At 32.0% G+C, this 13,167-nt stretch overlaps 1 protein-coding gene across 3 annotated transcripts; it reads left to right on the top strand.

Moving 5' to 3' along the window:
- The first annotated feature begins 3,360 nt into the window (after window positions 1-3,360).
- LOC132032525 (isocitrate dehydrogenase [NADP]) lies at window positions 3,361-9,355 on the top strand. Of its 3 annotated transcripts, none has more exons than XM_059422155.1 (16): window positions 3,361-3,513; window positions 4,769-4,812; window positions 4,918-5,027; window positions 5,271-5,308; window positions 5,416-5,493; window positions 5,590-5,643; window positions 5,740-5,841; window positions 5,945-6,036; window positions 6,141-6,244; window positions 6,348-6,416; window positions 6,499-6,614; window positions 6,767-6,801; window positions 6,988-7,130; window positions 7,240-7,362; window positions 7,468-7,560; window positions 9,286-9,355. In XM_059422155.1, exons 1-15 carry the CDS (start codon window positions 3,465-3,467, stop codon window positions 7,556-7,558), a joined length of 1,248 nt encoding a protein of 415 aa, XP_059278138.1. In that variant the 5' UTR covers window positions 3,361-3,464; the 3' UTR covers window positions 7,559-7,560; window positions 9,286-9,355. The 3 variants fall into 3 exon arrangements, with proteins under 3 accessions (XP_059278138.1, XP_059278139.1, XP_059278140.1); XM_059422156.1 differs by lacking the exon at window positions 9,286-9,355 and adding an exon at window positions 7,670-7,941; XM_059422157.1 differs by lacking the exon at window positions 3,361-3,513 and adding an exon at window positions 4,453-4,620.
- The last annotated feature ends 3,812 nt before the right edge of the window (window positions 9,356-13,167 follow it).

The following is a 13,167-nucleotide window of genomic DNA, read 5'->3' as shown; positions in this document are numbered from 1 at the left end:
ATATTTGAGGTCGGATCTTCTCACATGGGATTGAAACGTTTAAATCTAGGGTAACTAAATCCAATATATCAAAATCTTAAGACTAATATCTCCATATGTATGAGCTTGCTCACATTGTCGGTCCTAAGTTCGGATAAAGAAGGAGGATTGCGCTAAATTGATAGCCAATATAATTCCTGATGATCCTCATATTAGTCGGTTCTAACTAGTTTGTGAGTAAGACATAATTATTGTTATTATAAAAAATATTTGGAACTATTAATTAAAATTAATTATGATGCTATACGCCTATAAGCTCACGTCATTGTGTAAGGTAGGACAAGAAATTAAATTAGCAACCTCATAATTAATGTAAAACTGTTACATATGCACAGGCGGCTTTTAGTAAAAATGGTGCAAGACCAACTTCTAGAAACCTAACAAAAATAAGTGTGAATACTAATTAGTCTGTCTAGAGTTTTTTTTATTGCAGTAGGTTAGGAAAATCCTACGTCATATTAAGATTCAGTTCACCTTTCTTTTTCCCGTCGTTTTCATTATTTTTTTCCCATTGGTTGTCCAACAATTGCATCGCCGCATAAAGAAAAATACTCCTTATTAGGATATTTCTATTTCTATGCTCAATGCTCGGACCCGAGAGATGAAGATGCTGCATAAAGAAAAATACTCCTTATTAAGATATTTTTACGCTCAATGCTCGGACCCGAGAGATGAAGAATATATATAGCTGATGATATACCTGTTTTCAATTATTTCTGCGGAGAATAGTATGGCTCTAGTCCCCACTTCCCATGATAGAGACATCTAACAAAAAAAATGAAAGAAGCATAGTAGATGTTTACATAAATAGCAAATCACCTAACTCTACATTATTTAACTATTCCTATACACTAGAGCAGTTGCACAAAGTTTGGCTATTATTCTAATTTTCGTTGGCTTGATATTATCACAAATCACAATCATGGTCGTCGTTTTATCATCTTGCTTCAAATATATGACTCCCTTTTATAGTAGGTTCCATCTTAAAATCTTCCAAATTTCAATTGACTAATTTATTTGTATATATATTGCTGATTTTGGCTTCACATGAAACCCATAGCCATCTCTAGTTATATACATATATACTGGCATTATATCGTATGGTCCCTCGTCCATTCCTATCATTTTCATGCCTCGCTTGTTATGCTTTCGAAAAATATAGGAGATAAGATATTTTTAACTCTGAAATTTGCAGTCTTGAACTTGTACTTTAATTATCGTCAAATGTTTCTGACAAACCAATCACGAAATTACACCTACGTTCCTTCAAATACCAAAATTTATCGAAAAATGAGTGATGGACGAGCTAGAAAGGGACATTAGTTAATTTGCATATATAAAGCATAGGTGTATATATGGGGACCAATTAATATCTATGAGGACAAGGACAAGAACTTTATGATCCTTGTTCATATTTAGAAAAGGGCAACAAAATCTCCGCCAGAGTTTTTTTACGGATTAAATGGGTACTTGACGGTCTTGTAGGTACAAAACTTTAGAAAATAGAGTTATAGGTTTATATATATCGTTATTATATATTTTCTTGTTAAGTTAGTAGAAAAATCTTTATAGGTAACGTTCTTAAAAAGTGAAATTTGCAATATTGCAAATATGACAAATGAGCCACTATAGCTAGTAAAGATAATCTGATAGTGTACTTTTTTTTTTTTTAATTTTATTTTATATATATGTAACTTAGTATTGCAAGCTTCATGATTAGTATTTTTTATGTTTCAATTTAAGTGTCTTAGTTTTTTTTTTTTTAATAAAAAAAATATCTCTTTTTATGTTTAGTATTAAATCTTTAGATTTACAATTCTAAACGGCATGGGTAACAAAACAAGTTTAAAATTGTATTTTAATACATTACACGTACATCTTTAGTTTATAAGACTTAGAAGATTAAAAAATCTCCTTTATTTTTCTAACATTTGTGCCTAATCAAATTTTAACACATAAATTAAGACGAAAAGAGTAATATATGACGTTCACTTGTAAATCCTATTATAAAATCCCAATTTGCTTCTACTTGTATACTTGTCAATCAATGAGAACACCAAAAATAAAATAAGAAAATAGAAAGAAAGAGACAAAATGGATATTTTGAAGTTGCCTTTCAAAGGTATGTATGTCCATACAAAAGTAGTTTTTAGTCTACTTCGCCCACAGAGTTGAAAAGTTCAAAAAGAGGCAAATGAACTTTGCGACCTTTTCTAGAACGATATATCAAGTTTCATGAAAGCAAATGATAAAGAAATTAAACTATTTAGGAATATTATATCGGTGCCAGTTTATGTTATAACATGTTATTTACTATTTGTTCTAAATTCATAGTTCATATTGTAATATAAAATTATGATACTTATTTTTTAAAAATCTGGCAGTGTATATATATTCTCATGAAGGTTCTCCTCAAACGTAGTGCAATATTACAATAAAGTGGAAAAAAATTACTGACACATGAATAACCATAATTTAAAAATTCAAAATGTAAATGTACTCTATAGTATTAGATATGAAATCATGTTAAAATTTCGAACTTCTTTTAAAGAAAAGGTCTTGCTGATTATTCCCCTGCATTGTTAATCAGATTTGGGCCATTCTACGTGCCCATCATCAATAAAGCAAGAAAGGTATTTAATTAAAAATAATCACAAAACAAATCATCAATCCAAATCTACCACTAATTATTACTAACAAACTCAAAAATCGACATTATTTGATGCAAGATTCAAAGAAAGAATTTTTCTAATTAAGCACCCATTTAGTCATAAATTTTGAAAGTTTTTTTTTTTTTTTTTTTTTTTTTTTTTTTTTTTAGTTCCTTTTTGAAAATAACGTTAGTCCGTGAAATTTGATTAGTTTTTGAAGACAAATTTTCAAGTTCCAAAAACTGTTCCCAGTTTTCACTCACAAAACTTCAATTTTTTTCAATGCATGACCAACTATAATTTCAAATTCCAATAGCTATTTTTCTTAAACAATTTCAAAAACTCTTTTTTTTGTTTTTTGTCAAATTTCACAAAATCTATAACTAAACGCTAGCTTAAGGTAAGCGCAAATAAATTATATTCTTACCAATATAATCTTTTTAACCTTAATCAAATGTCGCACGTTTAATTTACGAGAATAAAAAAAGACTCCAACTAGCGAGCCTTCCCTCCTTTAATGACTCCTACATGATGTCACGATGCAGATGAATCTTGAATTGAAGAATCATTATTACCAAAAAAAAAAAAAAAAAAAAATGAAAAAAAAAAAAAAGAAAAAAAAAAAGAAAAATAAAAATAAAAGAGTGTCCTTAGCTCAACCAAGTCCCAAAATATATAAGTATATAATTAAGCATAGTATAGCAGCTGTTTCATAGTCTGCATCTTCTTTCACCAACTTTTCTGTATTCGGCGGCGATCTGTCAAACTGCAAAAATGGCATTCGAGGAAATCAACGTTCAAAACCCCATCGTTGAGATGGACGGTTAGATCTCTTTCTCTCCCATTTCTTGATTTATAGATCTGTTTTTATGTAGACCACTTAATAAAAGGATCTGTTATTGTAACCAGGCCTTTGTTAGATCCTACTGATTAACTACTCATACATATATATATTATTAGTTACATATATATTTTGTTAGATCAGAGATATAACTATTGATCATCCATTCAAGAATTGATTTTGAGCTCCTTGATTAAAAAGATCCTAACTTTAACAACATATATTGGCGATTTTTTGACATTGTTACTTATATATGTCTTGTGGCGTTGGTTAGATCAGACTTGCTAACTATATGAAAAAGATCCAAATTTTAACAAATGGGAAGATATATGTGGCTCTTTTTTGCATATATATTTATTTTCCTTGTTTTTACTGGGTTTCATGTTTAAGAGGAGTATTCACTGAATCCTTTCTTTTTTTATGTTTATTCAAAATTACTTAGGGCTTGTTTGGTTTGGAATTTTTCAAAATCAATGTTAGTTATCGTGTGTAGGGATCACTTTTTCAATTAATTGATAGATAATTCTCACTAAACAGATCCTTAGTATACTCTTCTAAACATTGTTTTGATATGTGGGAATGCTTAAATATGGAAAACGGACTAATTTCCTAAATTGAAGTGTTCTCACCATTTTGAATTTGTTCAAAATTGACCATATGAAAGGCTTTTTAAAATTTTTGTCTTACTTGTCTATACTTTGTGATCTAATATAACATTGACTGGACACATCATTTCAGAAAACAATTTAGCTTTGGTTATGTTAAAGTAACTGTTACTTTACTTGGGAAAATGACAACCTTTTCTTTTTTTCTTAAATTTTAATTGCTAAACGAATTTGAATTTGTAGAGCAGTGCAACATAAAATACAGTTACATATAAAAAATCAACATTTTGCATAAGAAGCTGTGTCAGGATGTTTGATCCTAACAGCGTCATGTCATGTCCAATTATCTCTTAATGTTCATGAATGATAAATCATAGATCGAACCTCTGAATCTGTCCGGATTTCGAAGTTGAAACACGGATTTCTCCGTCATTGAAAAAATACAAGCATATCATTTGCCCCTTTTAGAGTTTGCTGAGAAGAAGTAAAAGTTGATTAGATTTTATATTCTTGTGGTATCATGTAGTATTATGATTTATCTTGCTTCTATTCCTAAAATATGCATGTGACCTTGACTGTAAATGACTATAATTCTTTTCTCTTATTATCTTCTTCTTGATTATGTGATTCAGGAGATGAAATGACACGTGTTATTTGGAAATCAATCAAGGATAAGGTAACAAGTTTTCTCGGCTTGTTTCTGATCAGTATGGGTTTCTCATTATCTTCTAATAATAAAATTGTAAGCTACTAACATATGAAGCTTCTTTGCTTGCTTTAGCTCATCCTTCCCTTTCTGGAGTTGGATATAAAATACTTTGACCTTGGCCTTCCCCACCGTGATGCCACAGACGATAAAGTTACAGTTGAAAGTGCGGAAGCCACTCAAAAGTATGTTTTTTGTTCATCTTTACTTCCTAGTTTACATCTAACGGGGAAGAAAATATCCATTTCTTGGAGCAAATTCATTTGCTATCCTTTCCTCTATTCACACGTCTTCATTAATTTCTTTAGATTACTAGATCTCTCTCCTTTCTGCTTCATATTAACTTTAACTGGGATTGGTTGTCCATTATGTGTAACTTTTCAGCCTTATTCTGGTTTCTTAATGTCTATTGTTTGGTCGAACTGCAGGTACAACGTAGCTATTAAGTGTGCAACCATTACTCCAGGTACTTATATTTCGGTGCTCCTCTTTGCTGAGCTCGGTTGCTCATATTTTCAGCAAATGTAAGTCCTTTCTGTTAAGCTATCATTCTTAGAAAGTGCTATTTTGCAGATGAGACCCGTATGACGGAGTTTAACTTGAAATCCATGTGGAGGAGCCCAAATGGGACTATCAGAAACATCCTAAATGGTACACCTGCATTTCTTTCTCGTTTCTGGATCATATTGTTTCCTAGTTATAGCTTGCTTGATTATAGTTCGTTGCACTCATTGGCATTGACTACAGGAACGGTCTTTAGAGAACCAATTATGTGCAAAAATATTCCCCGACTTGTCCCAGGTATCCCAGATTTCTTGTGCTTTCTGCTTTTGCATATTGATATTCCCTCAAGTTAATTTAGTAGTGTCATTGAGCAAAATATGCTTCTTAAACCAGGCTGGACTAAACCAATATGCATTGGTAGACATGCGTTTGGAGATCAATACCGAGCTACTGATACAGTTATTAAAGGAGCTGGAAAACTCAAATTGGTGTTTGGTAAATTTTTGTTGGTTGCTTTACTTGATGTGATCCTATTAGCTAGCAATGCTTACTCGCTTAGAATATGTTTACTGAAATGTTGTTTTTAATACTTTATCAGTGCCAGAAGGATCAGACGAGAAGACTGAATTTGAAGTTTACAACTTTACTGGTGCTGGTGGAGTAGCTTTATCCATGTACAACACAGACGAGGTTTGCTTACAAAAGTTTGGTTTCCTTTTCAAATATGGAATATTAAATTGCTGCAGACTTATATATTTAAGTTCTTTTGCTTTCACTTTCTTGATGTGATGCAGTCCGTTCGCGCATTTGCTGAGGCTTCAATGAACATGGCATACCAAAAGAAATGGCCCCTCTATCTTAGTACAAAGAATACCATTCTTAAGAAATATGATGGGAGGTGAGCAGCCAAACTGTTGATCTTTCTGTTTTCCGTTTGGCCTTCACTTGTGGTGTTTGTATATATTCTGTTTCTCTGAGCTACCATTAATACTCTTATAAAGGTTCAAGGACATCTTCCAAGAAGTTTATGAAGCAAATTGGAAGTCCAAGTATGAGGAAGCTGGAATTTGGTGAGTTTCCACAGTTCACTTGGTAAGCATGGTTCTACTATCACAAGTACAACAACATTGACTCTTTAGTGATATTTCATAGGTACGAACACCGTCTTATCGACGATATGGTTGCTTATGCTTTAAAGAGTGAAGGTGGTTATGTATGGGCCTGCAAGAATTATGATGGTGATGTACAAAGTGATTTCTTAGCACAAGGTATTTGACATGTGTTTGTAGCTTTAAGGCTGTCATTTCAACAGATCCCTTATAGAATATACACAAGATAGCTGAATCAAGTATTCCTGTCTCTCTCCCTATAATTTATAGTCCTAGAGGTTAATAATAATGTCCCTTTTCTCTTGGAACAGGTTTTGGATCCCTTGGGTTGATGACATCTGTCCTGGTATGTTTATTTTCTATAGCATTTTTTGCTTCAACCAACTCCTTAACAGGCCCGCTTTTAAGTTATCTTATTCTATATCTTTCTTGGGAATATATGACTACGCGTCTGGATCCTTTGGATCATTTTTTTTATTGCTAATATAAATCACTGTTCTGGAGTCTGACATCTTCTGAACATATGGTTCAGGTGTGTCCTGATGGGAAGACCATTGAGGCTGAAGCAGCTCATGGAACTGTTACTCGCCACTACAGGGTTCACCAGAAAGGTGGTGAAACCAGCACAAACAGCATTGCCTCGATCTTTGCCTGGACTCGTGGACTTGCACACAGGTAGGTTACTATAGTTTTCGAGCTGCAGAGCGTTAGCCTATTTGCTGTTTGGAAAGTTTCAAAGAAGTTTTGGTTGATTATGAATACTTAATAAATTGTTTGTGAACAGGGCAAAGTTGGACAACAATGAAAGGCTCTTGGACTTTACTGAGAAACTAGAGGCAGCATGCATTGGTGCGGTGGAATCTGGAAAGATGACCAAAGATCTTGCACTCATCATCCATGGGTCCAAGTGAGCCTTATTGTCTTTTAGTTCTTTCATAATTTCCTCTCGCATTTGTTTTTGTCAATGGAGCTTTCTTTCTCATCCCTTGTAAATCTTTTTTTCTTTGAATAGGCTTTCAAGAGAGCATTACCTGAACACCGAAGAGTTCATTGACGCTGTGGCCGATGAGCTCAAAGCAAGACTTCTGAAAGCAAAGGCCTAATTGTATGTAAACGTTTTGGCTTCTACATTTTGTTACAGTAACTATATTTATTCAACTTGTTATCGTTGGTGTAATCATTACCGGTCTTTCTTTCTTTTTGTTTGGTTATAGGTCTGGGTGGACAATATGACAGTCCTTTTTCTCGGGCAGTTTGAGGGATACTGAAGAGAATAAAAGAATCTTGGGCCTTATTGGTATACTCAATTTCAAGAGGTTTTTATCTTGTAGGTTGAGGGGTTACCCTCCAGCCTCCAGGCACTATATTTGAACCATTTAAATCTGAATTCGTGTTGCTGATTTGCTGCAAGTTATATGCCAATTTGCAGTTGTACACTTAGCTTATTGTTTTTATCATTTGGCTAAAAGAAGCCCCTCTTCATTAAGTGCTGTTTTTCTTTTTGGTACGCAAGTGATCTAATCTTGCTCTTCATGGCTGGAAACTTTGAAGTACTGTGCAAGAGGCTTGGTCGGATGGACTAGGTGATTTCGTTCCATCTGTCTAAGCCTTGGTGGATAGAATAACTTGTACCGGTTGCTAGTGGGAGGTAGCAAGTATCTGTGGAACTAATCGAGGTGCGTGCGCAAGCTCGCCCGGACGCCATGGATATATATATATTGAAAAAAAAAAAAAAAAAAGGTTAAAATTCTGATGAGACTATAAAAGTAAATGTTCTATAGAGATTGACCCTATAAGCGAAACAGTCTATTAATGTTTTATACCCATGTGTGATTCCTTTTCAAACGTATATTTGGGATTGGGTGTAGAGCGGATTATTTTAAAGTGGATTTTTCATAAATTCTTAGAGAAGATCACGCAATCTGCTACTGATTTTATTCCAATTCTAAGAACTCAACCACTTGATTAGTTCGGTTCCTTGGGTTTCGTTGATGGATTTGGTTATTTTTTATAAATAAATAAATAGTTGGTATAGGAACGGACTTATCGGTACTAATGACTAGTCAACCAAATATTTCTCTTATTAGCGGTACATATGACTAGTCAGGTTCACATTAAAGGTAATGATGCGTGTTACTTCTAATTAAATCCCGACTTCGCTTTTATATTACCGGTTGAACCCTTCCATAAGATGTAGTGGCTATTAATAACTTCGCTTAAACAGTAAATATTTACTTATTTTACAACAGTGTCCATACCATCTAAAACCATCCCTTGGAATGGATGAATACAAATATTAAAACAGTTGTTTGTACCAAAAACACAAGAAAAACGTACTAGCCTCTAGAAGCAGAACAGGAGTTTAATATATTTTGATATATAGATGATGCTATATATATAGCATGTTATTACTTTTAATGTTATTACTTTGTTATTATAGGCATATATTATAACATTGTCTTACAATTAGTTCAACTTTATTGTACACATAGGGCCAACACCAAACTTATTATAGCCACATTTATTGCAAAACCAGCTATCACTACAATTATTTTCACCGGAACTGGAACAGTTCCCTCCACAAGTAATAATAGAATTAGGGAATATTCTTTGTTCCACCACTTGTAAATCAAAAGAAATCTCTCGAGCCGCCATTACATAAGTTTTTGGACACCAAGTCAATTGACCTGAAATTATTTGAATAAGACTAATTAACATTAGTATGACAATGCATAGTATATATACGTGAACACCTAGATGCATCGACCTGTGAGTGTGCAATAGTTGATGTAATCGTCACCGGTCTTTCTTTCATCTTGTTTGGTTATAGGTCTGGGTGGACAAGAGGACAGTCTTTTTCTCTGGGAGTTCGGAGGGATATTGAACAGAAATAAGAGGTGTTAGAGCCTGATGATGCTGCAAGTTGTTTGCTAATTTGCAGTTGTACACTTAGCTTATTGTTTTACCATCTCCATTACACTTTCTCTCCATTTCATCAAGTACACATTTAGATGAATGACATTTGTCCCATTTTATTTTTAAAGGTCTAGATTATATTAACTCAACTAATTTCTTAACCATAGTTAGGCAAGTTTTGAAACGAAAGCTCTACTTACCAAAATGGAAAGATATTCCGTTAAATTCTAGTACTCATTAATATCACTAATTTAATTTTATACTTTATTCTCATATTATTGTCATTTTCACTACATTATTATTTATAAAAAAACAATTCTACCGTAAACAATTTGCTCTTTACTGGTTGGAGATATTATAAAGGTAAGACCCCAACATTTCAATTTTATGAAACATGGGTTTCGTTAATTTACTTAGAATATTTTGTATTTTCGCCTCTTGCCTCATTGGTTGGGTACCTTTAATTGACGACACCGAAAGTTCTTCCTTTTTTTTTTTTCCAAAAAAATATTTCAAAAATATTATTAATAGAACTGAAGTAACTTGGTTGTTTAATGTTTTAACTTTACCAATAAGAAAGTCTTACAAATTGTTGAGAAAATGAAGTTAAACATCCTTGATGATATTTTCTGCATAACATAAAGCGAAACCTCTTCAGATGTGTTACAATTTTTATATTTGGATATATACTGTAAATATAAACTATAATCATTTGATATTAATTGGGTACCATAATTTGTGGAAATATCTTTTTCTTACCAAAGTTTGATAATGCTTTCCAAAGCTTAGCTACTTAACCAAGGTTAAGATACTAGTTAATATAATCTAGACCCTTAAACATTAAATATGACAAATGTCATTCATCTAAATGCATACTTGATGAAATGGAGAGAAAGTCTTTTTTATTTTTTTCATTTTTTTTTTTTTTTTTGGTACGCAAATTTTCCGTAGGACTAAAAGCAGATAAAAATACACGGTATAAACCAAAAGGGGGGCGGCCAAAAATTTATGCAAAGGGGTATAACGTGGAATCCACGTTATACCCCAAAATTGAAGCCGTAAAAAAAAAAACTGATCCCTCACGTTTTGATTTAAACGTGGAGGGATCACGTTTTGCAAACATAATTTGTAAAACATGGAGGGATCCACGTTTTACAAACCGTGGAAGTTTTACAAACATAAACGGTTTAGGGTTTAATTTGTAAGACGTTGCCTCTATTTAAATCATATTCGGCTATGTTTTTAATAAAAAAAATTATTAATTTTTAAAGCATATAGTTAATTTTAGTGAATAACTCAAATAAATAGATCGCAATAATTAAATTGATGTATGCGAACGTAAAATAAAAAAATAAAATATAAGTTAAATTCACACATTAACTTATTAATAAATGTTAAATTACATGATAACCTCACAAGACATGTTTTATTTTTAAGATTTTGATTTAAACGTGTTATTTTTTAATCAAGACATAACTTTATTTTGATATATAAATCTAAGTCTAAAAATATAAAGTATAAATCAAACTTTAGATGGTCATTCGAACAATTGTTTTTTTTTTTGAACTTGCGTTTTTTTCGAGATCCGGAAAATTTGCAAGGGGTTTTGGTAGCCGATTTTAAAAAAAACACCTTTATATTTCAATTTTCCCCTTACCAAAGTTTGATAGATTTGCTTAAAATCCGGGGTAATGTAGCTGTGAATGAAGCGATTTTAATTTTTGAAAATAAAGCCGACTAATTTTCTCGACATATAAAGTTGACTAAAATAACCTTAGATCAAACACTAAGTTTTTTCAAACAAATTTTAATTATTGAAATTAACTATATGCTTTAAAAATGGAAAAAATCAATAATTTTTTTTATTAAAAAATATGACGTAAAACGGATGTCCGAGCGCAAAATTATGACCATCTAAAGTTTGACCACTTTACAACTAGTTTTTCACCTTATATTTTTTAGACTTAGATTTATATTCAAAATAAAGTTATGTCTTGATTAAAAAATAACACGTTTAAATCAAAATCTTAAAAAATAAAACAATTGTGCCGTTTAATAGTTATCATGTAATTTAACATTTATTAATAAGTTAATGTGTGACGTTTATTTAACTTATATTTTATTTTTTACATTCGCATACATACATATTTAATTATTGCATGTATTAAAATATTTATTTGGTTATTCACTAAAATTAACTTATCAAAAATTAATAATTTTTTTTTATTAAAAACATAGCCGAATATGATTTAAATAGAGGCAACGTCTTACAAATTTGGAAAAAAGTTATGTTTGTAAAACGTGGAGGGATCCACGTTTTACAAATTATGTTTGTAAACGTGGATCCTCCACGTTTTACAAATTATGTTTGCAAAACGTGGATCCTCCAAAATATAATTTGTAAAACGTGGAGGGATTCACGTTTTATTAAAAAATTGTTTTTGTTTACGGCTTCAATGCGCAATTAAAAAAAAAATTGGGGTATAACTGTATAAACTTTGGTTTATACCGTGTATTTTATACCTTTTGGCTCCGTCGTCCTCTTCATGGCTACAAAAGTAAAAGCTTTATAGCCTTATGAGATTGAGGCTATGCGCAAAACTGTCTTAACGTTTTATACCTTTGTGCGATTCTTGTTGAAGCCTATACTCAGGTGGGTACAGAGCGGATGATTTTAAAGCGAACTCTCCATTCATTAGTTAGTGAAGATTATCAGAACTCTCCATTCATTAGTTAGTGAGGATTATCAAAAATCAATCCGCCACCGATTTTATTTCAATTCTAAGAGCTTGATTGAACTCATTGATATACTACCACTTGATTAATTTGATTCCTTGGGTTCGTTTATTGATTTGGTTATTTATAAATGAAAAAAGTTGGTAACCGAATCTCGAAATCCACCGAATCAACCGAATATTCCACCTGTTATTGGCACTTATGACTAGCTAGCCAGGTTTACGTTGAAGGTAATTATGCGTGTTACTTCCAATTAAATCCTAAATTCGCTTTTATATTATTCCCTCCATTTCATATTAAGTGATCATTTAGGCTTCTTATTTTGTTTCAAAATAAATGGCCGTTTAGGATTTCAAGAACATTTTGAGCAAATTCTTTCAAAATTGCCCTTGTTTAAATAATCAAGATTCATTAATTACTACTCAATACCCAATGTTAACTTAAAATATAATTAGGGGTAAGTTGGTAAAAATACTCATAATATTCTAAGAGTAAGCAATTTCTTAAGAGGTGTGCATGAGCTAAAAGAGTCACTTAGTTATGCAATGAAGGGATTACCAATTAAACCTTTCATTAGATGTAGCGGCTACTTAATTAACTTCAGTTAAACAGTAAGTATTTACTGATTATGCAATAGTGTCCATACCATTTAAAACCATCCCTAGAAAAGGGTAAATACAAATATTAGAACCGTTGTTTGTTCCAAAAACACCAGAAAAACGTACTAGCCTCTTAGAGCCAGAGCAAGACGTTTTCAAAAATTTGATTTAGATCAATACTATATATATGCCAATTAGACATTTAATGAAGTTACTATAGACGTATTTAATAGTGTCTATATATATATATATATATCATTGTTTTACAATTAGAACGGGTCCCTTGTGCACATTGGGCCCTCACCATACTTATTAAAGCCACAGCTAGTGCAAATCCAGCCATCATTACAATCATTTTCACATTTCCCTCCACACGTAATAAGTCTATTAGGGAATATTCTTTGTTCCACCGTTTTTACATCATAAGAAATCTCTCGAGCCGCCATTACATAAGTTTTTGG

The sequence above is a fragment of the Lycium ferocissimum genome, chromosome 10 (assembly GCF_029784015.1).
Source record: "Lycium ferocissimum isolate CSIRO_LF1 chromosome 10, AGI_CSIRO_Lferr_CH_V1, whole genome shotgun sequence".
In the NCBI taxonomy this organism is placed as follows: Eukaryota; Viridiplantae; Streptophyta; class Magnoliopsida; order Solanales; family Solanaceae; genus Lycium; species Lycium ferocissimum.
This window is presented reverse-complemented; position numbering and strand designations above follow the sequence as displayed.

Coding starts and splice junctions, on each gene's coding strand:
- LOC132032525 (XM_059422155.1), top strand. CDS start 3,465: ATGGCATTCGAGGAAATCAACGTTCAAAACCCCATCGTTGAGATGGAC. Junction 5,494..5,589: donor TATCAGAAACATCCTAAATG/GTACACCTGCAT, acceptor CATTGACTACAG/GAACGGTCTTTAGAGAACCA. Junction 5,644..5,739: donor TATTCCCCGACTTGTCCCAG/GTATCCCAGATT, acceptor TTCTTAAACCAG/GCTGGACTAAACCAATATGC.